Source organism: Sorex araneus, chromosome 5 (genome assembly GCF_027595985.1).
Source record: "Sorex araneus isolate mSorAra2 chromosome 5, mSorAra2.pri, whole genome shotgun sequence".
Classification (NCBI taxonomy): Eukaryota; Metazoa; Chordata; class Mammalia; order Eulipotyphla; family Soricidae; genus Sorex; species Sorex araneus.
Window position 1 is genome coordinate 129,663,058 of NC_073306.1, and position 25,513 is coordinate 129,688,570.

At 62.0% G+C, this 25,513-nt stretch overlaps 1 protein-coding gene across 2 annotated transcripts in view; it reads left to right on the forward strand.

Annotated features, from left to right (window-relative positions):
- SLC12A5 (solute carrier family 12 member 5) overlaps positions 1-25,513 on the forward strand; it is a 45,624-nt gene that overhangs the window by 14,474 nt on the left and 5,637 nt on the right. For both annotated transcript variants that reach the window (XM_055138114.1, XM_055138115.1), the window contains exons 2-21: positions 1,880-1,974; positions 2,205-2,336; positions 2,623-2,769; positions 4,379-4,433; positions 4,920-5,050; positions 9,132-9,373; positions 10,225-10,436; positions 12,051-12,221; positions 13,102-13,200; positions 13,340-13,397; positions 17,305-17,479; positions 18,011-18,129; positions 18,341-18,439; positions 19,399-19,518; positions 19,740-19,844; positions 20,850-21,018; positions 22,673-22,868; positions 23,355-23,524; positions 24,296-24,427; positions 25,186-25,293. In XM_055138114.1, the coding sequence (XP_054994089.1) occupies positions 1,880-1,974; positions 2,205-2,336; positions 2,623-2,769; positions 4,379-4,433; positions 4,920-5,050; positions 9,132-9,373; positions 10,225-10,436; positions 12,051-12,221; positions 13,102-13,200; positions 13,340-13,397; positions 17,305-17,479; positions 18,011-18,129; positions 18,341-18,439; positions 19,399-19,518; positions 19,740-19,844; positions 20,850-21,018; positions 22,673-22,868; positions 23,355-23,524; positions 24,296-24,427; positions 25,186-25,293 (2,735 nt within the window). The remainder of the gene's footprint in view (positions 1-1,879; positions 1,975-2,204; positions 2,337-2,622; positions 2,770-4,378; positions 4,434-4,919; positions 5,051-9,131; positions 9,374-10,224; positions 10,437-12,050; positions 12,222-13,101; positions 13,201-13,339; positions 13,398-17,304; positions 17,480-18,010; positions 18,130-18,340; positions 18,440-19,398; positions 19,519-19,739; positions 19,845-20,849; positions 21,019-22,672; positions 22,869-23,354; positions 23,525-24,295; positions 24,428-25,185; positions 25,294-25,513) is intronic.

Sequence of the window (25,513 nt, forward strand, 5' to 3'; positions counted from 1 at the left end):
GTGGTCTCTGTGAGGTCTCTGTGGTCTCTGTTGTCTCTGCGTGAGGGCCTGGCTCTTCTGGCTGCTGCATGAGGCGGGACGGTAGCAGTGTTGGGGTCGCTGGTGGGTTTTTCCTGAGCAGACTCATAACTTGGCCCGGCTCGAGACTGGGTGTCGAGTGGGTTTTTCCCAAGAGCTGGGGCTGGGCGAGTAAGGGCGTTTTCCAGGGTGCAGGGGAGAAGGACGGGGGATTTGGACAGACAGGCATGGGGAGAAATATGTCGGGAGCTGAGGGGACAAGGAACTGAGACTAGGGACAGCCTCAGGTCCCCTCGGGATTCAGGTGCGGGGGCGCGTCTGGGCCCAGAGAGCCACGCCTGAGGTTCTGCTACAAGGGCCTGTCCCTGCTGCCTCCTGGAGACAAGGAGTGTGCACAGAGGGACCCCTCGATCTTCCTAACAGTCCCCCCCGAACCCGGGCTTCCGTGCCAAGGACTGCACCCAGATCGCCAGCATGCGGAGGCACGTGCTCTTTACACGGAGCCGCAGCCCTGGCCTAAAAACGTCTGCTGGACGCCCAAGAGAGTTTTCTCCTTGGATGATCCTCCATCCCCGCCTTCCCGCTTCCCCCTCTCCCGCCAGGCCCGTGTCTTCAGTCCCCGGCTGATCTGCACATCCAAGGGGCGCCTGGAACTAATCCCTGGAGAGTCCTCCCCGCCACCAGACCCAGCCTCGCCTCCACCCCCAGTCCCGTCCCTCCCCCTTAACCCCCCCCCCCCGTGACTCCAAAGCACCATCACCCACCTCGGGGTCCACGCAGAGAGCCAGGCATTATCCGACATCCCTCCTGCTCTGACCTCAAGCAGATGGCACCGGAGCCACTGCCAAGAACTCTCGAGTCTGTTGAGTCCATCGTCCGGTGTCCCGTCTGGCCAGGGTCCTCCCCAGCCCTTCCCTGGGCCACTGCAGGTCGCCGATAGGCCGCCGTGTTCTTCCTTAGGCCAGCGCCTTCGCCCCAAGCACCTTTATGGCACTCCTTGCCTGCGACTTCCTCTGTCCTCTGGACGGGGGCCCAGGTCTCCGTCACGGCCTGCCAACCGTTTGGGGGCCCACCCGGCTGCTCCTTTTCCACGCCCTGGCCTCCCTTCCTCAGACGGCGCCCAGGTCTGACTTTCCTCAGCCCCTCGGGTCTGCTGTGTGCACGCGCACCTCCGGGCCACCGGACACGTCGTTTGTTCGTTCCGCCGGGAATGGGCACGCCGTCCCGCCTCCCTCCCAGGCTCGCTCTTACTCATCCTCCAGCTCTCAGCTGATGCGTCACTTCCTCTGGGAAGCCTGCCGTGACCTCGGGCCGGTCAGCATGCCTCCCCGTGCTCATCTCAGCTTAGTGCTCGGGGCTAGAGATTCTCGCTTACTCACGGGCTGCCCTGGCCCTTGGTTTCTTGGTACTCGCACGGGGGTGGTCGGTTCTGTGCTTTATAACCCCCCACTCCTGCCTCGATAGGCCCATGGTGCGTGTCTAGAAATCCAGGTGGCCAGGCGGCGTGGAGTGGAGGTGGGTGGGGGCCGGAGGCAGGGGTGTGTGTTGCTTTTCTAAGAGAAGGCGCATTCCCTGTCCGCACCCTGCCACGAAACACCAGGATGCTCCGAGTTTTGTTCCAGGAGGAGACTTGGTGAATGCCGTGCCCCCCACTCCCATGCCCCCGCCCCCCCAGCAGTGTGTGTGGGGGAAGCATTGTAATCAGGAAGTACCCCCAGACCCACCACCAAGCACACAAGGGCCCCAAAAATGCTGCCGGCCCCATCCACCTCCCTGTGTGCGGACCCAGGTGGGAGAGTTGCGTGGTCCCCCGCGTGCGCTTGGGAAGGGTTGCAGACCGCTGACCCCTCGGCCTTTGCAGGCGATGGCAACCCCAAGGAGAGCAGCCCCTTCATCAACAGCACAGACGCCGAGAAGGGGAAGGAGTATGACGGCAAGAACATGGCGCTGTTTGAGGTGGGTCGCTGCGGCTGTGGCCGGCCCTGCCCACTGCTCACTTCCCCCCCACACCGACTGCTGCCTCCTGCTCGGGTCCCCCTAGGGGGGGTCCCCTTATTCCCATAGCCGCCCCCCCCGACTCTCTGCTCCTCCTCCTTTCATCCTCTTGCCTATTCCTCCTCCTCCTCCTCCTCCTCCCTTCCCCCGCCCCATTCCCCCTCCTGACCCTCCTCCCCCTCCCTCTGCAGGAGGAGATGGACACCAGCCCCATGGTGTCCTCCCTGCTCAGCGGCCTGGCCAACTACACCAACCTGCCCCAGGGCAGTCGGGAGCACGAAGAGGCAGAAAACAACGAGGGCGGCAAAAAGAAGCCCGTGCAGGTGATGGGGCAGGGGTGGGGGGTCCCGGGAGGCAGGGACAGGGGCGTGGACAAGGGCCCCCCGGGGAGGGGGACGGAATTCAGAAGCCACACAGGAGGGCGAGGGACAGGAGAGAGGGACCAACGTGGAAGGGTGGCTGGGCGGGCCGGGGTGGGAGCCGGAGGGGAAAGTGAGAGGCAAAGCGGCAAAGCGGATGGACAGTGGGGTCGAGCGGATGGGGCGGGCTGGGGCCGGGGCGCTGGCGGCGGCCAGGGGCTCCGGCCACTGACGCTGGCTTCCCTGGCAGGCCCCGCGCATGGGCACCTTCATGGGCGTGTACCTGCCGTGCCTGCAGAACATCTTCGGGGTGATCCTCTTCCTGCGGCTCACCTGGGTGGTGGGCATCGCCGGCATCATGGAGTCCTTCTGCATGGTCTTCATCTGCTGCTCCTGCGTGAGTGATGCCCCCACCCCCCGCCCGGGCGTGGGACGTGAGGGGGCAGCCCGGGAACGGGGCTTTTTATAGGCACCGCAGGCTCTGATCTGGGAGCGTGCCTTGTGAATTCCGTCTGACTGGTCTTCCGGCAGGCTGGGGCGGGGGTGTCTGTCCCCTGGATCTCTGTGGCGGGGGGGGGGGGGAGGGGGTGTGTGCCTGCCCACAACGTGTGGCGCCACACTGCAGTGCAGGTGGACAAGCTGTGTGTGCAGAAAGAAAAGGTCCGGAGTCAAAGAGATAGGACAGGGGGCAGAAAGCTCTTGCCGGGGGCTGTAGCAATAGCACAGCAGGGAGGGCGTTTGCCTTGCACGCAGCCGACCCAGGTTCGATTCCCAGCATCCCATAGGGTCCCCTGAGCACCGCCAGGAGTAACTCCTGAGTGCAGAGTCAGGAGTAAGCCCTGTGCATCACCGGGTGTGACCCAAAAACAAAAAAGAAAAAAGAAAGAAGTTCTTGCCTTGCATGCAGCCACCTTGGGTTCAGTCCTTGGCACTGCCTACGGACTCCAGAGCACTGCCAGGATTTATCCCTCAGCACAAAGCCAGGACTAAGCTCTAAGCACCGCCAGGTGAGGCCCAAACACCTCCCGATCTCTGCAAGAAATTTTCCCTACATCTAGTATTTTAGTAGGTCCCGACTTCCAAAACTTGGGGTGAGGAGCCTCAGGCAGCTTTGTGACTACGTCCTTCCAAGCCTCTCTTAAAGGGGATCAAATATGGGGCACAAGGGGATCCAGAGCCCAAACACCCACACTACATATTCTCCCAAGTACTGCCAGAAGTGCCCCCCTGAGCACTTATCAGGGGAAGCCCCCAACATTACTGGGGGTAACCAACCCTCTCCCTCCCCGCCCCCAAAATCAAATATCCATGGAGCACCTCCTCTCAGTGCACTTTGACTTCTCACACGTGATTCACCCCCCACTTTTTTTTCTTTTCTTTTTGGCTCACACCCAGCGATGCTCAGGGGTTACTCCTGGCTCTGCACTCAGGACTCAATCCTGGCGGTGCTCAGGGACCCTATGGGATGCTGGGAATTGAACCCAGGTCGGCCACGTGCAAGGCAAATGCCCTACCTGCTGTGCTATCACTCCAGCCCCTCACACGTGACCCCTTTGCGATCTCAGTGTGTTGGGCACTGGGGCAGGGTCCTTACACCTCCCTGATCCCGGGAGAAAGGCAGGGTTGGGGCTGGCCAGAGGCCACACCAGGCCCCCCATGACACGCGCTTGGTGAATAAGAGGTTTTTTTTATGCTTTATGGGTCACACCTGGCAATGCACAGGGGTTACTCCTGGCTCTGCACTCAGGAATCACCCCTGGCGGTGCTCAGGGGACCCTATGGGATGCTGGGAATCGAACCCGGGTTGGCCGAGTGCAAGGCAGACGCCCTCCCCGCTGTGCTATCGCTCCAGCCCCAATAAGAGGTTTTCTTGACAAGGACTTGGCAGGAGCAGAAGTTGTAGCAGGACCAGGGAGAGGATGGGAGAGGCGGCCTGGTGGGTTTGGGGGTGGGGTTGGGGGGGGCGGCCCCCACCCGCTGCCCGCTCACAGCCTCTCTCCGCACAGACGATGCTCACGGCCATTTCCATGAGTGCCATCGCGACCAACGGCGTGGTGCCCGGTAGGTCTCGGGGACTACCCGCAGGGGGAGGGGCTCTGGCCGCATGGGACGGCGCGGGGGGGGAGCGGCTGGGTGGTTGGACAGGGGGACGTTGGGGGGAGGGGAAGGGTGCCGAGGGACGCCCCGGGAGGCAGTCCTGCAGGTCGGGGGCTGGCTGTGGGGGGTGGGTGGGGGCGGCGCCTTGCGGGTGGGGCGGGGCCAGCTCCTGCCTCCTGTGTGCAGGGCACACACCCACCTCTTCCTCTGGCCGGAGACCCTCCCTGCCGCCGGTCTGTTTCCCAAGGCCTGGCCTGGGAGGGGTGTTAGGTGACTAGAGGTGACTGGGGCTGCGAGAGCCTCAGAGAGCCTGGGGGTGGGGTGGGGGGTGGTCCCTGAGCAGACCCAGGGCAGTGGCCCCGCCCACCTCTGCCCCGAAGCCCCCCGCGCCCCCCGGGAGGCAGCCCTGGGGCCCCCTCAGCCTCCTGCTGACCGAGATTCTCCCCGCAGCCGGCGGCTCCTACTACATGATTTCCAGATCTCTGGGCCCAGAGTTTGGGGGCGCCGTGGGCCTCTGCTTCTACCTGGGCACGACCTTCGCGGGCGCCATGTACATCCTGGGCACCATTGAAATCCTGCTGGTGAGAGGGGCTGAGGGGGAGGTGTGGGCGCCCCCCCACCCCCAACGTCGAGTCTCCCGGCAGCACTAGGGGCTTCTCAGACACGAGGGAACTGGGCATGCACCTCCTGTCTAGCTGGGGAGACCAGGTGCCACAGTTACGTAAGGGACAGCTGTCACCCCAGGCCCCCATGGGGCACTGCTTCTCCCCCCCCCCCATGGGGCCCTGAGGACTCTAGACTCCGTCATCTCCAGTCTCACGAGGTTCAAGGAGCAGGACGCCCGTTTTACAAATGAGAAGCTCAGGAAGGTTGAGTGACTTGCTCAAGGTCACACAGCTGCCTGGGGGGGGGGGCGGAGACCGAGGTGGGGCGAGGAAGAGTCACGTCAGGGGCGCGAGAGCTCTCGTCCCCTCACTGGGTCGTTCCTGCTCTGGTGGCTGCTGCCACGTGCGAGGGATGCCTGAAGGTTCTCTCTCGTGGGCCGAGGGCCCAGGGAGGCTCCGGAGAGGAAGAAGGGCACGGGGAGGACAGGGCGAGGAGTATGCGAGGGTCGGGACTCGTGGGCGGGCATGCGCCTGGCAGGTGCCGGACCCTGGGTTTGATCTCCAGTGCCACATGGTCCCTAAGCCACCCACAGCAATCCCCAGAATCAAAGAATTCTGGAGCTAGGGGCTGGAGCGATAGCACAGCGGGGAGGGTGTTTGCCTTGCATGTGGCCAACCCGGGTTCGATTCCCAGCATCCCATAGGGTCCCTGAGCACCACCAGGAGTAATTCCTGAGTGCAGAGCCAGGAGTAACCCCTGAGCATCGCAGGGTGTGACCCAAAAAGCAAAAAAAAAAAAAAAAAAAAAAAAAAGCTAAAAGAAAAAAAGAGTTCTGGAGCTAGAACCATAGCACGGGGGGTTGGGGGCCAGGGTGTTTGCCTTGCATGTGGCCAACCTGGGTTCGATTCCCAGCATCCCATACGGTCCCCCAAGAAGCACCGCGCCAGGAATAATTCCTTACTGCAGAGGCAGGAGTTACCCCTGAGTATCACCAGGTGTGGCCCGCAAGCAAAACCAAAATAGATAAATAGAAGAAGTCTGCTAGAAAGGACACATGAGCAGTCACTGGGGGTCGGGGGCTGGGCGGAGTGTGGTGGTCACATGTCCGTTTCTCCCTGTCCCTTCTGGAGGAGACAGGCACGGAGGAGGGTGACCTGATAGAGAAAGGGTTGCGGACATTGCCCAGGCCCTGGCCCGGCGACCCTGGACCCTGGGGTCTGCAAACTGTTGCTTTTCTCCTTATCCTTATGATGCCCCCAGGAGTCGGGAGACAGCTGTTCCACGGAGGGGAGAAAGAAGGTTTCGGGTGGGTGGGTGTCAGCTTGAGCCTATCCACTCTACTACACTGCCTCAAAAACCCGTGGCGGTAAAAGATGGTGGCGCAGCTTCTGGACCAGGGGAGGTCGGAGGAGAATGGGGAGCGAGGGGGTGAAAGGGAGTGAGGGACCCCAGGGACCAAAGCATATGGGAATTCAGTCTATCCCCCAGCATCTGGAATCAGACTCGAAATGGTACTGTGGGGGCCAGAGAGAGAGAGCACAGTGGGGAGGGCGCTGCTTGCGTGCGGCTGACCTGGGTTTGAGCCCCAGTGCCCCAGGGGGTCCCCCAAACCGGCCCGGAGGGATGATCTCTTCTGAGTGCAGAGCCAGGCGTGAGCTCTGAGCACAGCTGGGTAGGTCCCCAAAACAAACACACAGACACCTGACAGTGAATCTTCCCACCGCACAAAGTTGGGAGAACAGCAGCAATGAAAAGGGGAATAACAACTACCCCGGGAAAATCTCCGTGAACACTGGGGGTGTCTGACTTCCTCCTGGCCTTTGTTTCCTCTGGGCGACGCTGTCCCCTGTGATTGTCCTGTGACTCCATGGAGTTCCCTCCATAATTCAGGACTCCCATGTCATTCACACGTGGAAATGACTTTGTCAGAATAGAGACATTAACGCAGCCCTTACTCAGAGGGACGGAAGGGGGAGAGCCTCACACTCAGAGCAGACCAGGCTTTTTTCCCATGCACAGATACCTGTGACTCAATTTAACTGAGAAAGGAGGCATGGTCGAGAGGGAGAAGCAAAGATTAATAATGAAATAGAATAATCACAACAATATACCATAATTAAATTTGTGGATGTGGTTTTTCTCTCTCAAAATAACTCAGAAAAAAATAACAGTATTTTCCACATGCAGTGACCATGGCTCGCCGGCAGCAAAGTGAGGCAGCAGAGACGTGTCCGCTCTGTTCAGAAATTCTGGATAAATACAAAAATTCTGGAAGAATAAGGAAAAGCTTCAATGAACATTTTTATCTAGCTGCGCACACGCGCGCACACACACACACACACACACATATATATATATACCTGGGTGTATATATGCTATTTATTTCCAAGTACATGTGTACTCATGAAAATGAGATCATAGAGACAATTTTAAAAAATTTTTTAATTTATTTGCTTTTTGTGCCACACCTGGTGATGCTCAGGGGTTACTCGTGGCTCTGCACTCAGGAATTACCCCTGTCAGTGCTCAGGGGACCATATGGGATGCTGGGAATCGAACCCATGTTGGCCGCGTGCAAAGCAAACTCCCTACCCGCTGTGCTATCGCTCAAGCCCCCATAGACACAATTTAAAGAAAAAAAAAAACAACCTTTTTATCTATTTGATCAAGGACAACTTTATCAGTCAATATAAGTTTATGTCACCCTTTTCCCTTTTGTTTCCTTTGATGTATTTTTTTTTCTTTTTGGGTCACACCTGGTGATGCACAGGGGTCACTCCTGGCTCTGCCCTCAGGAATCACCCCTGGCAGTGCTCAGAGGACCATATGGGATGCTGGGAATCAAACCCGGGTCGGCTGCATGCAAGGCAAATGCCCTCCCCGCTGTGCTGTTGCTCCAGCCCCACCTTTTATGTATTTTTAAAATTTGGTAACATGGTCTACAACTTTCCATAGCATTGTTCCATTCTTGCCGTGTATACGTCACCACATCCACTCCCTAGGTGTCACGAGCTCCCTGGCTCCGCTGCCCTGAGGTCCTCTCTCCCTCCCCCACTTTGTCACCTTAGGTGGCTTTGGTTCCTTATAGTCCATGTATGAGTGGGGTTTTTGTCTTTTCCCTTCCAACTGGCTTCCCTTAGCGCAACCCCTTTCCCCTGCACCCAGGCTCACTCCCTCTCGGGCCAGGGGGACTGCCGGGGTCTGGGGAACACGGAAGGGACTGTGGGTTAGACAGCGAGGACCCAGGGATTCTTCTGGGGGATTCAGTTTCGCTCAGTCAGTGTTAGTTGAGCACCTACTCTGGGCCTTATCCTGGCCTTGGCCTCATGGAGGGAGAGAGACAAAAGGGAGCCCTCACGTGTCCCACCGCGCAGTGGGACAGGAAAATCATCGCCAGGCGTTCAGTATATGGAAACGGAACCCTGGATGCACCCAGTTCGGCAGTAACCCTTCTTGAATGTTTTTCCGCATTTCTGCCAAACAGGATAAAAGTGATCCACAGTTCTTAGGGGCCGGAGTGATAGCACAGCGGGTAGGGCGTTTGCTTTGCACGCGGCCGACTCGGGTTCGATCCCCGGCATCCCATATGGTCCCCCAAGCACTGCCAGGAGCAATTCCTGAGTGCAAAGCCAGGAGTAACCCCGGAGCATTGCAGGGTGTGACCCAAAAAGAAAAAAAAAAGTGATCCACAGTTCTTAAACACCAGTAAAAGGATAGAAATTAATTTCAAGGAAGCCAATAGTTGAAGGAAAATGAATGGAAGTTAAAGAAAATCTTGCTGGTTTTGATAAATGAGCGACTGCCCTCATCCTTTTAGCGATGGTACAAACTTCCCGGCGGGCGCGGCCACACCACCCCGGGCTCCGGGTCATCCATCTCCCGTCTCTCTCTCTCATTATTGCCAAGAGGCTGCCTTGAGCATCAGTTTCTGGTTTGGGGTTCGTTCCCCGCTCCCCCTCCCCTGAGCCTTCTGTGTGCTTAGATGACCTCCTCGGGGTTACTCCGAAGTGGTCGTGCCCGGGGGGTCCTCACCCGGCCCTTGCCCTCTCTTCCCAGGCTTACCTCTTCCCGGCGATGGCCATCTTTAAGGCAGAAGACGCCAGCGGGGAGGCCGCGGCCATGCTGAACAACATGCGTGTGTACGGCACCTGCGTGCTCACCTGCATGGCCACCGTGGTCTTCGTGGGCGTCAAGTATGTCAACAAGTTTGCGCTGGTCTTCCTGGGCTGCGTCATCCTGTCCATCCTGGCCATCTACGCCGGCGTCATCAAGTCCGCCTTCGACCCCCCCAACTTCCCGTGAGTGCCATGGCTCCGAGCCTTGGGCAGCCCCCGTCTTCCTCCTGGGCTAGGTTTTGGGGTCCTCGGCTCCTGCTGCCCCGCCCCCCGCTCTCCCCAACAATCCGCCTCGCCGTCAGTTCAAAGCCTTCTCCTGTAGGAGGGAAGACGGCTCCTGGTGAGCAGTTTCCGGGCGGGTAACGCTTGTGCGGCTGGGCAGAGTGTGGCACTCAGGACGGTCACTTGCTGGCGAGGGTTGACTGAGGGGAAACAGAAATGGTTTCTTGGGGCTGGAGTGATAGCACAGCGGGTAGGGTGTTTGCCTTGCACGCAGCTGGCCCGGGTTCGATTCGATTCCCGGCATCCCATAGGGTTCCCTGAGCACTGCCAGGAGTAATTCCTGAGTGCAGAGCCAGGAGTGACCCCTGTGCATCGCCAGGTGTGACCCAAAAAGGAAAAAAAGCAAAAACATGATGTCTGCAGGGATGAAAGGGGTGTGAGAGAGATTTTCTGGGTTGAGGGAGACAGCCTTGGTGTCAGATGCCTTCTCTGGGATGGGAAAGGGGACCCGGGAGAGGGCCCGGGGACGGGAGGGCTCCTCTCTCTCCCTGTGATGGGACACGGGCTCAGTCACAGCCAAGGCCGGGCCCGCTGTCCATGGTCCTGAAACACGCCTTGCCCCAAGTGGGGTTCTCTGCTGGGGGAGCACTGAAACACGGGCACTCAGGGCTCCGTCCCGATGACATCAGAATTTCCGAGATGGCGCCCTGGCACCCGTGACTCCAAAAGCTCCCCAGTGCCCCTGCTGTGGCGCCCGGCCCGGTCAGGGCCCCCCTCCATCCCTCTCCCTGGTCTCGTCCCGCCTCCCCCAGGATCTGCCTCCTGGGGAACCGCACACTGTCTCGCCACGGCTTTGACGTCTGTGCCAAGTTGGCTTGGGAAGGAAACGAGACCGTGACCACACGCCTCTGGGGCCTCTTCTGCTCCTCTCGCTTCCTCAACGCCACCTGCGACGAGTACTTCACTCGGAACAACGTCACGGAGATCCAGGGCATTCCTGGGGCCGCCAGCGGCCTCATCAAAGGTCTGGGGCCAGGGGGGTGACTGGGGTCCGAGGAATACGGAAGGGACTGTGGGTTAGACAGCCAGGACCCAGGGATTCTTCTGGGGGATTCAGTTCCATTCAGGCAGTGTTATTTGAGCACCTACTCTGGGCCTTATCCTGACCTTGACCTCATGGAGGGAGAGAGAAAAGGGAACTCTCATGTGTCCCACCGCGCAGCAGGACAGGAAATCCTTGCCAGGAGTTCACTGAGCACCTGCTAAGCACAGCAGTGTGGAGTCACAGCCCCTGTCCTCCGGGCATGGGAGCAGAGGAGCTATAAAATGGGCGGTGGGGACACGTGTGCACCGGGAGGCAAGAAAGGGCTCCCCGGAGCCTCCTGCGCAGGGGTTGGGGGCGAACGGAGATCTTTCCACTCCATGAGGGGAATTGGAGGCACAAGGGCCCGGCTGGAAGCACCAGGTGGGGGCGCCGCGTGCAGAGGAAGGGAGGGGGTGGGAGAGAGACCGTGTGGGCCCTGCAGGCGTGGGCAAGGCCTGGCCTCGCGCGGAGGGTTTGGAATCAGGAGCAGCGTGGCGGGATGGGCCTCCTGGAGAGCAGAGGCGAGAGGCCGCGCCTCCCGACCCGGGGTGATGTCAGCGGGAGAAGAACAGCCGTCCCCCGGGGCGCTCTTCGCACCCGTCACACCCCAGGATGTCTGGGGACCATCTTGTCCTGCCTGGGGCTGTCAGTCAGGAGCGGGGGTGGGGGGGGTGGTGACTGCCGCCTGGCGTGGGGAGCAGCCAGGGAGTGGCCGGTCACCCGGCGCGTGGGGACCTCCCTCTGCGACGGAGACTCATCGGGCCCCCCAATGCGAAAGGGGTCGGAGGGGAAAGCTGAGAAGCATGTCGGGGGCTGGGTTTGAAATGAAGACGGGGTGGGGAGGGTGGTGCCTGAGCAATAGCACAGCGGGGAGGGCATTTGCCTTGCACGGTCGACCCGGGTTCGGTTCCCAGCATCCCATAGGGTCCCCTGAGCACTGTCAGGAGTAGTTCCTGAGTGCAGAGCCAGGAGTGACCCATGAGCATCGCCGGGTGTGACCCAGAAAGCAAAAAAGTAGGGGCTGGAGCAATAGCACAGCGGGGAGGGCATTTGCCTTGCACGCGGCCGACCCGGGTTCGATTCCCAGCATCCTATATGGTCCCCTGAGCACCGCCAGGGGTGATTCCTGAGTGCAGAGCCAGGAGTGACCCAAAAAGTTAAAAAAAAAAAAAAAAAGGAAAAAATAAAAAGAAATGAAGACGGGAGGAGCGGTGGGGGCCAGTGATGGGCACTGGGCCCCCCCATGAGAGATATGGGGAAGGGGGTGATTCAGAGTGGGGGGTCCATTTAGAAGGTGCCGCTTCTGCCCGAGGTAGGCCTGTAGGCGTCTGTTACCCCTGTCTGGGGCTGCTGGGGGAAGGGGTGTGACGGGATTCGGAGCTGGGGACCCCCCACTTGGCTGCTCAGAAACCTCAGTGGGGATGAGGCCTTGCAGGGGCGGGGCAGGGCCGTGGAGGGGGGTTTGCCTGCACCCTGCCTCATGCCCATGGCACGTCTGCCCCCCGCCCTGAGCTTCCCGCCCCCTCACTCCAGACCTTCCCTGTGTGCCCCCAGAAAACCTCTGGAGCTCCTACCTCACCAAGGGGGTGATCGTGGAGCGGCGGGGCATGCCCTCCGAGGGCCTGGCGGACGCGGCCCCCGTGGACATGGACCACCCCTATGTCTTCAGCGATATGACCTCCTACTTCACGCTCCTGGTCGGCATCTACTTCCCCTCTGTCACAGGTGAAAGGGCACGCGCGGAGGTGGGTGGGGGAGGGTTGGGGGCTCCTCTGGGCGCGCAGAGACTCCATGCGCGTGTGGCACTAGGGGGGTTTCTTTGCTCTTGGGTCTGGGGGCCACACGTGGCAGCGCCGAAGGATGACTCCTGGCTCTGCTCTTGGGGGTCACTCCCGGCAGTGCTCTGGGGGCCATGTGGGATGCTGAGGGGGGCTGATGGGGGGAGGCCTGAGAGCTTCGCCCAGGCCCTTGTAACATATCGGGGCCAGAGCCCGTCTTTGGAGCTGGTGCCCATCTCCCTCCCTCCCTCCTCGCTCCTCCCTCCCTCTCTCCTTCCTTCCTTCCTTCCTTGCTCCCTCCCTCCCTTTCTCCCTCCCTCCCTCCTCCCTTCCTTCCTCCCTTCCTTTCTTCCTCCCTCCCTCCCTCTCCCTCCCTCCCTCCCTCCCTTCTTCCCTTCCTTCCTCCCTTCCTTTCTTCCTCCCTCCCTCCCCCTCCCTCCCTCTCTCCTTCCTTCCTTCCTCCCTCCCTTCCTTCCTTCCTTCCTTCCTTCCTTCCTTCCTTCCTTCCTTCCTTCCTTCCTTCCTTCCTTCCTTCCTTCCTTCCTCCCTCCCTCCCTTCCTCCCTCCCTTCCTCCCTCCTCTTTGTTATTTGGCGGGGGCCTTGGGTCACACCTGGTGATGCACAGGGGTTACTCCTGGCTCTGCGCTCAAGAATTACCCCTGGCGGTGCTCGCCATATGGGGAACCATATGGGATGCTGGGGATCGAACCCGGGTCAACTGCGTGCAAGGCAGACGCCCTCCCCGCTGTGCTATGGCTCAGGCCCACCGGGTGCCCTGTCTCCCCGCCTGCCCGGCCACCTGTCCTAGCCGCTTCTCTCCTCACAGGCATCATGGCCGGCTCCAACCGCTCGGGGGACCTGCGGGACGCCCAGAAGTCCATCCCCACGGGCACTATCTTGGCCATCGCCACCACCTCTGCTGTCTGTATCCTGAGCTGCGGGGCGGGGGCCACGGCGGGCCAGGTGGGCGGGCGGGCGGGCGGGCAGCCGGAGCTGCTGCCTGTCCAGCTGCTCCGGAGCGCGGGGCTGGGCGCCCCAAGGTTCTCCTTGACCCTGTGCTGCAGACATCAGCTCCGTGGTGCTCTTCGGAGCCTGCATCGAGGGTGTCGTCCTGCGGGACAAGTAAGTGGGGGAGCAAGTCTGCTCCTGCCCCGGGGTTGAGATAGGGAGGCGCGGTGGGGGGGATGGGAGCTCCGGGAAGAGTCGGGCAGGATGATGGGCAGACCTGTGCAAGGCGCCTCGTGAGCACGAGCCGTGGGCGACCTTGACACTCACCTTCTTCTGTTCTGTTTCGTCTGTACCAAGTCATCATGGCTCAGGGAGTCTGAGCGGCAGCTCGTTCCCTTTAGAGTAACATTTTTTCTTTAAAAAAAAAAATCGGGCCAGAGAGATAGTACAACAGTTAAGGCACTTGACTTGCACACAGCTGACCTGGGTTCGAACCCCCCCCCCCTGCATCCCTGAGCAATGCCAGGAGTAATTCCTGAGTGCAGAGTCAGGAGTAACCCCAGAGTATTGCCAGTTGCGGCCCCCAAAACCAAAAATAAAAATAGATAAATTAATTTGAAAAGATCTATGAGTTCTGGACTGGGGAGCTAGTGTAGCAGGTAGGGCATGTGCCTCTAGGTTTGATCCCTGGCATCCCACATGTCCCCTGAGCACTGCCTGGAGTAAGTCCTGAGCATCGCCAGGTGTGTTGCCACCCTCCCCCAGATATCCATGGCTCCAGGCAGTAGTCACTGGAGGGCCCTGTGGGGGCCACTGCCCACCTGCCCAGCGTCCTGGGGGAGTGAAGACCCGGCACCTGCAATTCTGCCTCAGAAGGAGCCGTGGGGAGCTGAGGGGGCACCGCGCCTGACCACAGATTGGCACCTGGGGCCGTCTGGGCGGAGGAGCAAAGCCACTGACCTCCGGAAGTTCCCCGGTGGCTGCAGCTTGGGCTCAGAGGGTCGGGCGAGGCTTCGGAGGGGAGGCCGGGGTGCCCGTGTGGGCCTCACTCCTCCTTCCGGCTTCAGTGGGGAGCAGAGTCGTGCCTGGTGGTGAGGTGCACTTTGTAGGTGTGGAGACACATCAGCGAAGATCAAGGGGAGACACCGCTGAGTGTGTGTGTGTGTGTGTGTGTGCGCGCGCGCGTGTGTGCGTGTGTGCACATGCATGTTTGTGCACATGTGCCTCTGTGTGTGCACGTGTTTGTGTGCATGTGTGTGCGTGTTTGTGCACACGTGCATGTATGTGCATGCGCGTATGTGCATGCGTGTGTGCGTGTATGTATATACACGTGTGCATATGTGTGCACTCAACACGTGTGTGCCCAGTGCTTTAAGCAGGTAGTTCTGGGTGCACACTTCCCTGCAGTGTCGGGCTGTGTGCACGGCAGCAGGGTTGGTAGAAGGTGCAGCCCCAGGCGGTGACCTCCGTGGCTCTGTCCTGGCTCCTGCAAAGTGTCAACTGGGCACTTGAGGCCGGAAACTTTGGCTGGAGCCAGTCCTGGGGCCTGATTTGCAGTGCCAGGAACTGGAGCTTTATTTCGTTTTTGGTTTTGTTTTTGGGCCACACCCGGCGATGATCAAGAGTTGTTCCTGGCTCTGCACTCAGGAATCACTGCTGGCAGTGCTTGGGGACCATATGGGATGCCAGGGACCAAACAGGGTGTGACCGTGTGCAAGGCAGTTGCCCTTCCCACTGTCCTATCGGTCTGGCCTTGGAACTTTATTTCATGGAAAATGGGGGACTACCCAAGGTTTTAAGTGGGGTGAGGGTAAATGGGATCAAATGAATAAATTTGCATTTATCATACCAGTAGGTTTGGGGGGCTAATGTAACCTCTACTTATTTCTTACTTTATTATGCTTTCTTGGTTTGTTTGGGGGCCACGTCCAGTGGTGCTCAGGGCTTACTCCTGACTGTGCTCAGGGCTCACTCCTGGCAAAGCTGGGGCATTTTAGAGGTGCCAGGGGTCGAACCTGGGTCAGCTGCATGCAAGGCCCTGCCCGCTGCACTGTCTCTCCAGCTCCTTTCGTGTTTGTGTGGGCCTCCCACGAGACTACAGGGATGCAGGGGACACTGGGGTGTCCTGTGCCTGGTCCCCGCAGTCCCCACAGCCTGCCATCTGGCTTTCTGCCACCGCCACGTCTTCAGGGAGAGGCCCTGTGAGCTGCTGAGGTGGCACCTCCCACCCAGGACAGTTGTCACTGTCAGAGAGTCCTTGGCATTGATTGTCACACTGTCACCCCGGGCAGAGGCCTCTGATAGAGACCCTGCAGCCCTGACCGGCTAAGGGAACCCCCGTGACATGACAGACATTTTTCAAGACTACCGATGTCTCGTAGTGTGTTCAGGCCCAGGATTCAGCATTCACAGACCTAGTACTCAGCATTTCACAGGCCTGGAACTCAGCATTCACAGGCCCGGGACTCAGCATTCACAGACCCAGTACTCAGCATTCACAGGCCCGGGACTCAGCATTCATAGGCCCGGGACTCAGCATTCACAGGCCCAGGACTCAGCATTCACAGGCCCGGGACTCAGCATTCACAGACCTAGTACTCAGCATTTCACAGGCCTGGAACTCAGCATTCACAGGCCCGGGACTCAGCATTCACAGACCCAGTACTCAGCATTCACAGGCCCGGGACTCAGCATTCACAGGCCCGGGACTCAGCATTCACAGGCCCAGGACTCAGCATTCACAGACCTGCTACTCAGCATTCACAGGCCCGGGACTCAGCATTCACAGGCCCGGGACTCAGCATTCACAGGCCCGGGACTCAGCATTCACAGGCCCGGGACTCAGCATTCACAGGCTCCTTGTATTCTCTTACCTGTCACGTGGGATGGGTTGACCATAAGCTTTCACTGCTGAGGAAACTAACACTAAACCTTACCCATGGTCACATGGAAAGATAGAAATAGGGACCAGAGAGATTGTACAGTGGCTAGGGCACTTGCCTTGCATGCAGCCAGCTAAAGTTTGATCCCCAGCATCCCTTATGGCTCCTTGAGCACTGCCAGGAGTTATTCCTGAGCAGAGCCAGGAGTTACCCAGTACCACTGAGTATGGCACAAAAACGGAGGAAGGAAGAGAGGGAGGGAGGGAGGAAAAGGGAGGGAGGAAGGTAGGGAGGGAGAAAGGAAAAGGGAGGGAGGGAGGGAGGAAGGAAGGAAGGAAGGAAGGAGGGAGGGAGGGAGGAAGGGAGGGAGGGAGGAAGAAGGAGGAGGAAGGAAGGAAGGAAGAGAATGGCCATACTACCTTGAAAGCATCTGATCTCAGAAGCTAAGCAGGTTGCACTTTCAGAGCCAGAGAGATAGTACAGCAGGTAAGTGCTTGCCTTGCTCGCAGCTGACCTGGGTTCAGTCCCCAGCATCACATATGAATCCCGAATGAACCAGGAATTATCCCCAAATGCAGAGCCAGGAATAAGCCCTGAGCTTATTTTGAGCTTATTTTGGACCACAGGTGTGGTCCAAAAGCCAAAAAGAAAAAAAAAAGGATAAAATAAATTCCCAGACAACAGGGTCTTGAGTCTCCCTCTCCACACCTGTCTCCTCGTGTTAGAAATGCAGTTGTGGGACCAGAGAGGTGTAGAGCGGGGAGGGCATTTGCCTTGCACGCAGCCAACTGGGGCTCAATCCCCGGCATCCCATAGGGTCCCCCGAGCACTGTCAGGAGTGATCCCTGAGTGCAGAGCCAGGAGTAGCCCCTGAGCATCACCAGGTGTGACCCAAAAAACAAGAAAGAAAGACAGTCGAGGGCCTGAGAGATAGCACAGCGGGTAGGGCGTTTGCCTGACAAGCTGCCAGCCAGTTCTGGTTTGACCCTGCACCCCACATATGGTCCCCTGAGCACTGCCAGGGCTCCCTCCTGAGCACAGAGCCAAGCGCAGCTCCTGAAAACTGCTGGGTGTGGCCCCACATAGCCCCCGAATGATGATGATGATGATGATGATGATGATGACAACGGGCTGGGACAGGGGCACAGTGCATGGACGCTGGCCTTGCGTGTGACCAACCCCGCTGCTGCCCCTTTCAGGTTCGGTGAAGCTGTGAACGGCAACTTGGTGGTGGGCACCCTGGCCTGGCCGTCCCCCTGGGTCATTGTCATCGGCTCCTTCTTCTCCACCTGTGGGGCGGGGCTCCAGAGCCTCACGGGGGCCCCGCGCCTGCTGCAGGCCATCTCCCGGGACGGCATCGTGCCCTTCCTGCAGGTCAGTGGGCACCGCCCATGCCGGGCCAGCCAGCCGGGCACCAGGGCCGGGCCACAGCCAGCCTGGGGCGGCCCCTGGAGCCGCCAGCGACAGGGCTGTGTGGGGGACAGCCGTCTCCTGTCACATGGCCTCCATAGCTGGGGTGATGGGGCAGGGACTCGGGCCAGGGGGCCAAGGGGCGAGAACAGGGCAGCACTGGCCCTGGCACTGCCCAGAGGGGCGTCTCTTCCCCCTGCATCTCACAGGAGCCCCCTGCCTCCCTCTGGGGTCATTTGAACCTCGTGGCACTGGGGGTTTTAGATAGGGTCAGGGTTATACAGCGGCACCTGGTGGGGGTCCTAGATGGCGGGTTGTACAGCAGCACCTGGTGTCCCTGTAGGGGATGGACTGTCCCCGAGGGTCTGCGCCCTCTCACTGTCTCGGGGGCTCCTGCTTGTGCCGCGGTGCCCACCCCCCAAGCTCAGGGCAGAGAGGGAGAGGCACAGGGTGCCCTCGGGGACGGCGGCCTCGGTGATGGCGGCTGTGTCGCAGGTCTTTGGCCACGGCAAGGCCAACGGGGAGCCGACGTGGGCCCTGCTCCTGACGGCCTGCATCTGCGAGATCGGCATCCTCATCGCGTCCCTGGACGAGGTGGCCCCCATCCTGTCCATGTGAGTGCCCGGCCCGGCCCCTGCCGCTGTGCCTGGGGAGCCCCGCCAGCTGGCCCCGCCTCTGCCGGGCGTGTGGATCACACAGCGACTCCGGGGTCTCTCCAGGGTGCGGTCAGGGGGTCCTTCCCCAGCGCCAAGCCTGACGTGGCGGCCTCCCCGCGCCCTCTTTCCTCCCCTCTTTCCTCCGTGCCCCCCTCGCTCTCTGTTCCAGGTTCTTCCTGATGTGCTACATGTTTGTGAACCTGGCCTGCGCCGTGCAGACGCTGCTCAGGACCCCCAACTGGAGGCCGCGTTTCCGCTACTATCACTGGTGGGTCCCCTGCTCACCTCCTGGCCCCGCCAGCCCGCGCCCTGCTGACCCCCACCCTGATGGACCCCCGGCCCCCCGCCAACCCCTGGCCCCACCGACCCCCAGCCCTGCTGACCCCTGGCCCCGTTGACCCCCATCCCACCAACCCCCAGCCCTGCTCACCTCCTGGCCCCGCAGACCCCCTGCCCTGTGAACTCCCACCCTGACAGACCTCCTGACAACCCTCCACCATCCCCTGCCCTGCCCAACCCCGGCCCGCCACCCCCCAACCCTGCTGACCCCTGGTCCTACTGACCCTGTCCTGCTGACCCCTCGCGGTGCTGACCCCCAGTCCCTCTGACCCTCCGCCCCACCGCCGCCAGCCAATGGCCTCCCACCTGAGGAGCCCAGACTTGCACAGGGGCCCCCGGGTCCCGGCTAGCGGAGTGACCCGGGTCCGGCAGTGGAGTGACACTCAGGTCTGGCAGTATAAGCCGTCGCGGCCGACTCTGTCCCTCTCGCCCGCGCATCTGTGTAAGCCCCCCGTGAGCACTGCATAGTCTGCTCTGGAGAGAGGCTGTGACGCGGGCGTGGGCCCTCCCCAGCCTTCTCCGTCACCCGCCCCTGAGCACCCCGGGCAACGTCATCCGTCCCGTTTCCAAGGAAGAGAAAGACCCCCGACGGAAGGGCTGTGGGCACTGCCCCCAAGCCACACGGCAAGACCGTGGCCCCAGTGGGTCAGAACTCCCAGCCGGGCGCCCCTCGGGGGTCCTGACCTGCCTGTGGCCTCTCCCCCCCGACACCCCTGCCTCAGAGCTTCCCTGGGCCCGGGCAACGTGGTGACTGAGGTGGGGGGAGGGTGGTGGGGGAGGGTGATACAGTGCCCCCACCACGCCCCCCGCCCCTGCCCCTCTACCGCTGGCCATCCGGGTGCGAGTGGCCACCCGCCAGGACTCAGCGCCCGCCCCCCTCCCGCGCAGGACCCTGTCCTTCCTGGGCATGAGCCTGTGCCTGGCCCTCATGTTCATCTGCTCCTGGTACTACGCGCTGGTGGCCATGCTCATCGCCGGGCTCATCTACAAGTACATCGAGTACCGCGGGTGAGCGCGGCGGCGCGGGGTTCGAGGCTCAGTGGGCGGGGCGGGGGCCCACCTTGGAGCTGGGAGGGGCCGGGTGGGGGGATTTCCGGGACGTGGAGCTGGGGGCCTGGCCACACCCAGCGGCCACAGTGAGTGAGTGAGTGGCACCCGGGCTGGGCTGGCCTGGCCGTGCGGGGGATGGGGGGGTGTCGCCCCTGCTGATTCCTGGTTTGGGCCCCCAGGGCGGAGAAGGAGTGGGGTGACGGGATCCGAGGCCTGTCCCTCAGCGCCGCCCGCTACGCCCTGCTGCGCCTGGAGGAAGGCCCCCCACACACCAAGAACTGGAGGTCAGCAGCGGGGGCGGGGGGTTGGGGTCAGAGGGCTGTGGGCGGGGCCAGTCTCCCTGTCCCGCTGTCACGGCCAGGGCCCCAGAGTCACCACTCACCCCGGAGTCTCCGCTGCCTCCGAACCCTCCTAGCTGACCCCCTCACACCCCCCTCGTCTCCAAGGGCAACCTGGATGAAATCTTTTTTCTTTTTTGGTGGGGGGGTCACACCCGGCAATGCACATGGGGTTACTCCTGCCTCTGCACTCAGGAATTACCCCTGGCGGTGCTCAGGGGACCGTATGGGATGCTGGGAATCGAACCCAGGTCGGCCGCGTGCAGGGCAAACGCCCTACCCGCTGTGCTATTGCTCCAGCCCCCAAGGGCAAGGCTGGGCAGTTCACTCTGTCCCCCACTTCTCCCGGCCAACGCCTGCCAGGTTGGGGGTTCCGTTCTTGGCTCGGTTCTCGCACCAGCCCAGGGCTTTGCCATCCTTGCGGGGGAATCCGCCAGTGTTCCGAGCAGGGTCAAGCCCCAACCTGGTTGCTCAGAGAATGCCTTGGGATTGGACGGGTGGGGGGTTGGGGGGGCGGGGCGGGGCTCAGTGGAGAAGGACCAGAGATGCAGGATATCCTGTGATGGCTCTCTCCTCTTGGGGGCGCCGGGGGTAATGCCAGGAGGTGGGTATGTGGCTAAGTGAGTGAATAATCGATGTAGGTCAATTTGTAGGGCTGTGCGGGATGATTAAATAGAGAAAGGATGGGCGGGTGTCAGGAGGGCAGAGGGGAGGTGAAGGGGGTGGAGGGAAAGGGGGCAGAACGAGGGGTGGACGTGGCTGGATCCGTGGGGGCATGGCTGGGAAGGTCCGTGAGCCATTCAGGTGCTTGAACTACAGTGCTCCCAAGATGCTCGGGGGTAGAGGATAGTCGGTCAGTGGGCGCGCCCGAGGGTGGCATACGAGTGCGTGGTGGTGGGGGTGGATAGGGAAGGGGGGGCGGATCACATGACCCAGCCCGCCCTCCCTCAGGCCACAGCTGCTGGTGCTGGTGCGTGTGGACCAGGACCAGAACGTGGTCCACCCGCAGCTGCTCTCGCTGACTTCTCAGCTCAAGGCGGGGAAGGGGCTGACCATCGTGGGCTCCGTCCTCGAGGGCACCTTTCTGGACAACCATCCCCAGGCCCAGCGGGCCGAGGAGGTGAGCAGAGGCCGTGTGCAGGGGGGCGGGGGTGGGGCACACGGGAAGAGTCCTCGCCCCGTTCACCCCCCGCCCTTACCCTCTGTGATCGAGGGCCCATGGGGGCTCCTCCGTCCTCCTGGACACTCTCGGGGCTGTCGGGGCGCAGCGGTCAGAGGGGCCCAGTTCGTGATTGAGCAAGAGTCGGCTCTCAGGCCAGAGGCTGAGGGTCAGACCTGGACTTCTCTCCAGTCCAAGTCTAGATCTTTCTTTTTTTAGTGTGTGGGGGTCACACCGGGCGATGCTCAGGGGTTACTCCTGGCTCTGCACTCAGGAATGACCGCTGGCGGTGCTCAGGAGATCATATGGGATGCTGGGAATCGAACCCAGGTCGGCCACGAGTAAGGCCAACGCCCTCCCCGCTGTGCTGTCGCTCCAGCCCCAAGTCTAGATGTTTCTATGGGTTTCCACTCCTGGCTTCTCCCTCGCCCGGGGAGGGCAGGTGCCTGCCGGAAGCAGACACAGGGCCCCCGCCTCCTGCTCTTGTCCCTGTAAGACTTCGCTGTCCCTGGCCCGGGGCTGCTCACGCGGGCCGGCCTGCGTCCTCTCTGGCAGGCAGTCACGGGGCAGACGGCGCAGGGCTCCAGGGAGGAGAGAGGTGAGCCGGAAGGGGCAGTGCCCGAGGCCTGTGAGGGCTGCTTTCTGCCTCACCGGGCTGTTCACTCTCATCTGTCAGTCCCAGGCCTGGGGCCTCGGCCGAGCCCGTTCCACTGAACACATCGTGGCCGAGAACGTGCCGGGCGCCAGGCTGGCCTCCGGGGCGGGGGAGACCGACACAGCCCTGCCTTCCACTGGGCACAGGCTGCTGTTCCAGAGAGGACACACGGGGTCAGCCCAGCACCCCCCCATCCCCCCCTCGCCGTGGGCCAGCGTCACCAGGCTCGGTTCATTGGTTCCAAGACCCCCAAGCACCTGGATCCCGTGGTGTGTCTGAGCCCTTCCTGCCCCATCCCTCACCCCGTTCCAGAGACGGAGAGAGGGGGCTGCAGCGACATGACGGGGGGTGGTGGAGGCAGCTTGGACAGGAGGGTCATGGCTGAGAGTGTGGGGGTTGGAGTCCCACCTCCCAGCCGGAGCCCCGAAGTCCGTCCACTGGCTGTGTGCTCCGGGGCATGTCCTAGTTGCCCAGAGCCTCCGTTTCAGTCTGTCAAAAAACAGCGGGGCCCCTGCACAGCTCGGGGTGCAGATGGCTGGGGTGGTGGTGAGGAGGCTTCTGGGTGTCCGGCTTAAGGAAACCCCTGGAACAAATGGCCCTCAGAGGGCGCTTCTTCCGGTCTGGCCGGGGCCATGTCTGAAGAAGGTGATGGGTGAATTGAGAACAGACAGTGGGGAGGTGGGTGAGGAGCTTGCATGACCAGGGTCCATATGACCAGTTCCGCGGGGGCTGGGCAGTGTGTGTGGGGTCCTACTGTGAAGTGCTTTGATTGGACCATGAGAATGGGGGCCCCTGGTGAGGGGGAACCAGGCAGGATTCTGGCTTGGGGGTAGTTGCAGTAACAGTGGGTGTCCCCGAGACAGGGATGGGGGGAAGGAGGCCGGGAAGGGATCCCCGCGTGCAGGGACCGGACCAGGGGCCTGACCCTCGCGTCCCTCCCTCCCTCCCTCCCCTCCCTAGTCCATCCGGCGCCTGATGGAGGCGGAGAAGGTGAAGGGCTTCTGCCAGGTGGTCACTTCCTCCAACCTGCGGGATGGTGTGTCCCACCTGATTCAGTCTGGGGGCCTCGGGGGGCTGCAGCACAACACGGTGCTGGTGGGCTGGCCCCGAAACTGGCGGCAGAAGGAGGATCACCAGACGTGGAGGAACTTCATCGGTGAGGCTGTGTGTGCGGGGGGCGAGGGCTGGGGTCGGGGGGAGCCTGGCGCGTGTGCGGCCGGCCATGCGCGCCTCTGCCCGCCCTGCTGGCCGGCTCGCGGTGGAGGGACCCCAGGGGCTCCCCTCGCCGAGACAGGGTCCTTGGGCGCCCTCGGCAGGAGTAACAGAGGCTGCGCCCCAGCCCGCGGACGGCCGCCTGGGGCCTCCGGGCCGTGCACTGTTGTCTCCACTTTATTGGTGTGAAACCGAGGCCCAGGGAGGCCTGGCCGGTCACGCGGCTGCCAGCCAGAGGCCGCTCTCCGCTCCTGGCGCTGCCACCGTCCGAGGGGGGTGGGCTGCGAGCCGGAGGGCGAGGCCGTTGCCAACCAGGGGCACGGAGAGAGGCAGGCCAAGTGGGGGGGGGTGTCGGCCCCTCGGCTGAGGGTCACTCTTGTGCCCGCTGGCCCTCTCCTTGACAACCCCCCCCCCCGCCTCCGCCCCCCAGAGCTGGTTCGGGAAACCACGGCTGGTCACTTGGCCCTGCTGGTCACCAAGAACGTTTCCATGTTTCCTGGGAACGCGGAGCGCTTCTCGGAGGGCAGCATCGATGTCTGGTGGATCGTGCACGACGGTGGGATGCTCATGCTGCTGCCCTTCCTGCTGCGCCAGCACAAGGTTAGCCCGGGGGGCCGCTTGCGCGTCCCCAGCCCACCGCCCTACCTATCCGCGTGCGCGTGCGTGCGCGTACCCTGCGTGCGTGTCCCCGGCCCGCCGCCCTACCCGTCCACGTGCATGTGCGTACACGTCCCGGGCCCACCACCCTACTCATCTGCGTGCGTGTGCGTGCGCATGCCCAGTGCGCACGTCCCCAGACCATCACTCTACCCTCTGCATGCATGTGCGTGCGCGTCCCCGGTCCATGGTCCAACCCATCCACGTGCGCGTGCCCTGTGTGCGTGTCCCTGGACCCCCATCCATCCGCGTACATATGCTTGCGCGTTCCCGGTTCACCACCCTACACATCTGCGTGCATCTGCGTGCGCGTGCCCTGCGTGTGCGTGCCCGGCACCCCCCACCCATCCGCGTGCATGTGCCTTGCATGCGCGTCCCCAGCCCACCACCCTACCCATCCGCATGCACATGCCCCACGTGTACATCCCCAGCCCACCGCCCAGTTGGTGCTCCCTGGGGACCCCATCGGCTCCCCCAGTTGGAGACGGTGGGGCTCGTGTTCGTTGGAGCCTAAAGGAGAGCATTGCTCACTTCAAGAGACCCTCGGCCCTAGGCAGGGGTTTGTTGCCGTTCGTGTTTTGTTTTGGTTTTGTTTTGGGTAGGGAGGGACCCTCGAGACATTTCAGGCCTGCAGGAACGTCCGTGTGGGAAGGGCCCTGGGCCTCCTCCCCGGGCGGCGCTGGAGCTCCCGGGTCCCTCCTCGGTCCCTCTCAGGTCTGGCGGAAGTGCAAGATGCGCATCTTCACGGTGGCGCAGATGGACGACAACAGCATCCAGATGAAGAAGGACCTGACCACGTTCCTGTACCACCTCCGGATCACAGCGGAGGTGGAGGTGGTGGAGATGGTGCGTCCCCGGCAGCCTCTGCCCACCCCCTAGTTCTTGAACCCTCCCCCCAGTCCTCTTCCTCTTGGCCCAGCCCCCGAGCCCCTACTGACCTGTGATGCTCGTTCCTTTTACCCCTGGAGCACTCTTGGGCGTGACACCTCCGCCTGAAAGCCCCCCACAGCCCTTTCTGGGAACAGTCTCCCCTTGGACGGGAGATCCTGTTCTTTGGGGCTAACTCATCCTCCCCACCCCCGGGTAGGTGGGTTCCCTGGGCAGAGCAGACTCCCGTTCCTCCATCCCGCCCCGCCCCGCCCCATCCAGCCCTTGGCCCCTTTGCTTTTTCTCCGTCCTCTGCCCCGCGTGGACTCACGGGTATGCCCAGCTCTTCTTTACTGTCTCCGTTCACTCGCACCCACCCACTCGTCACTGCGCACATGTTCATTCATCCCTTTGCGCGGCTCCCTTTACCTAGGTAATTCACTAACCCGCTCATTCACTCCTTCACTCATTCATCACCTGGCCCTGTGCAGGGCTGAGGCTGGGGAGTGGTCCCGTCTCCGGGGGCATCGCCCTCTGCACTGACCTGGCGTCGCTCAACTATGGCTCAAACGAGGCCCCTGGGTGGGGGGGGAAGGGAAGGGGAAGTTGGGGGGGAGGTGTGGAGGCTGGCGGAGGGCGGCTGCCGCCTCCCTTCCCGGACCCTGGGCTGCGCTCAGCGCTCCGCTTCCTCTCCCGCCCCCTCCCCGCCCGCCCCCGCCCGCCCCTCCCCCGCACAGCACGAGAGCGACATCTCGGCTTACACCTACGAGAAGACGCTGGTGATGGAGCAGCGGTCTCAGATCCTCAAGCAGATGCACCTCACCAAGAACGAGCGGGAGCGGGAGGTGAGCGGGGCCGGGTGGACTCAGCAGGACCCCTCCTGGCCACTGGCACTGCCTGTCCCAGAGGGAGCCCCCGTGCTTCCCAGCAGGCGGGGTACACACTGCAACCACGTTCTCCTTCCGGGCCAGAGAGCAGAGGGAGGGCCTGGGCCCGGGTGACAGGACGTCCCCTCTGTAACTCTGGGGACCCCAGGGAGAACAGTGGCTGCTAACTGTGGTCGGG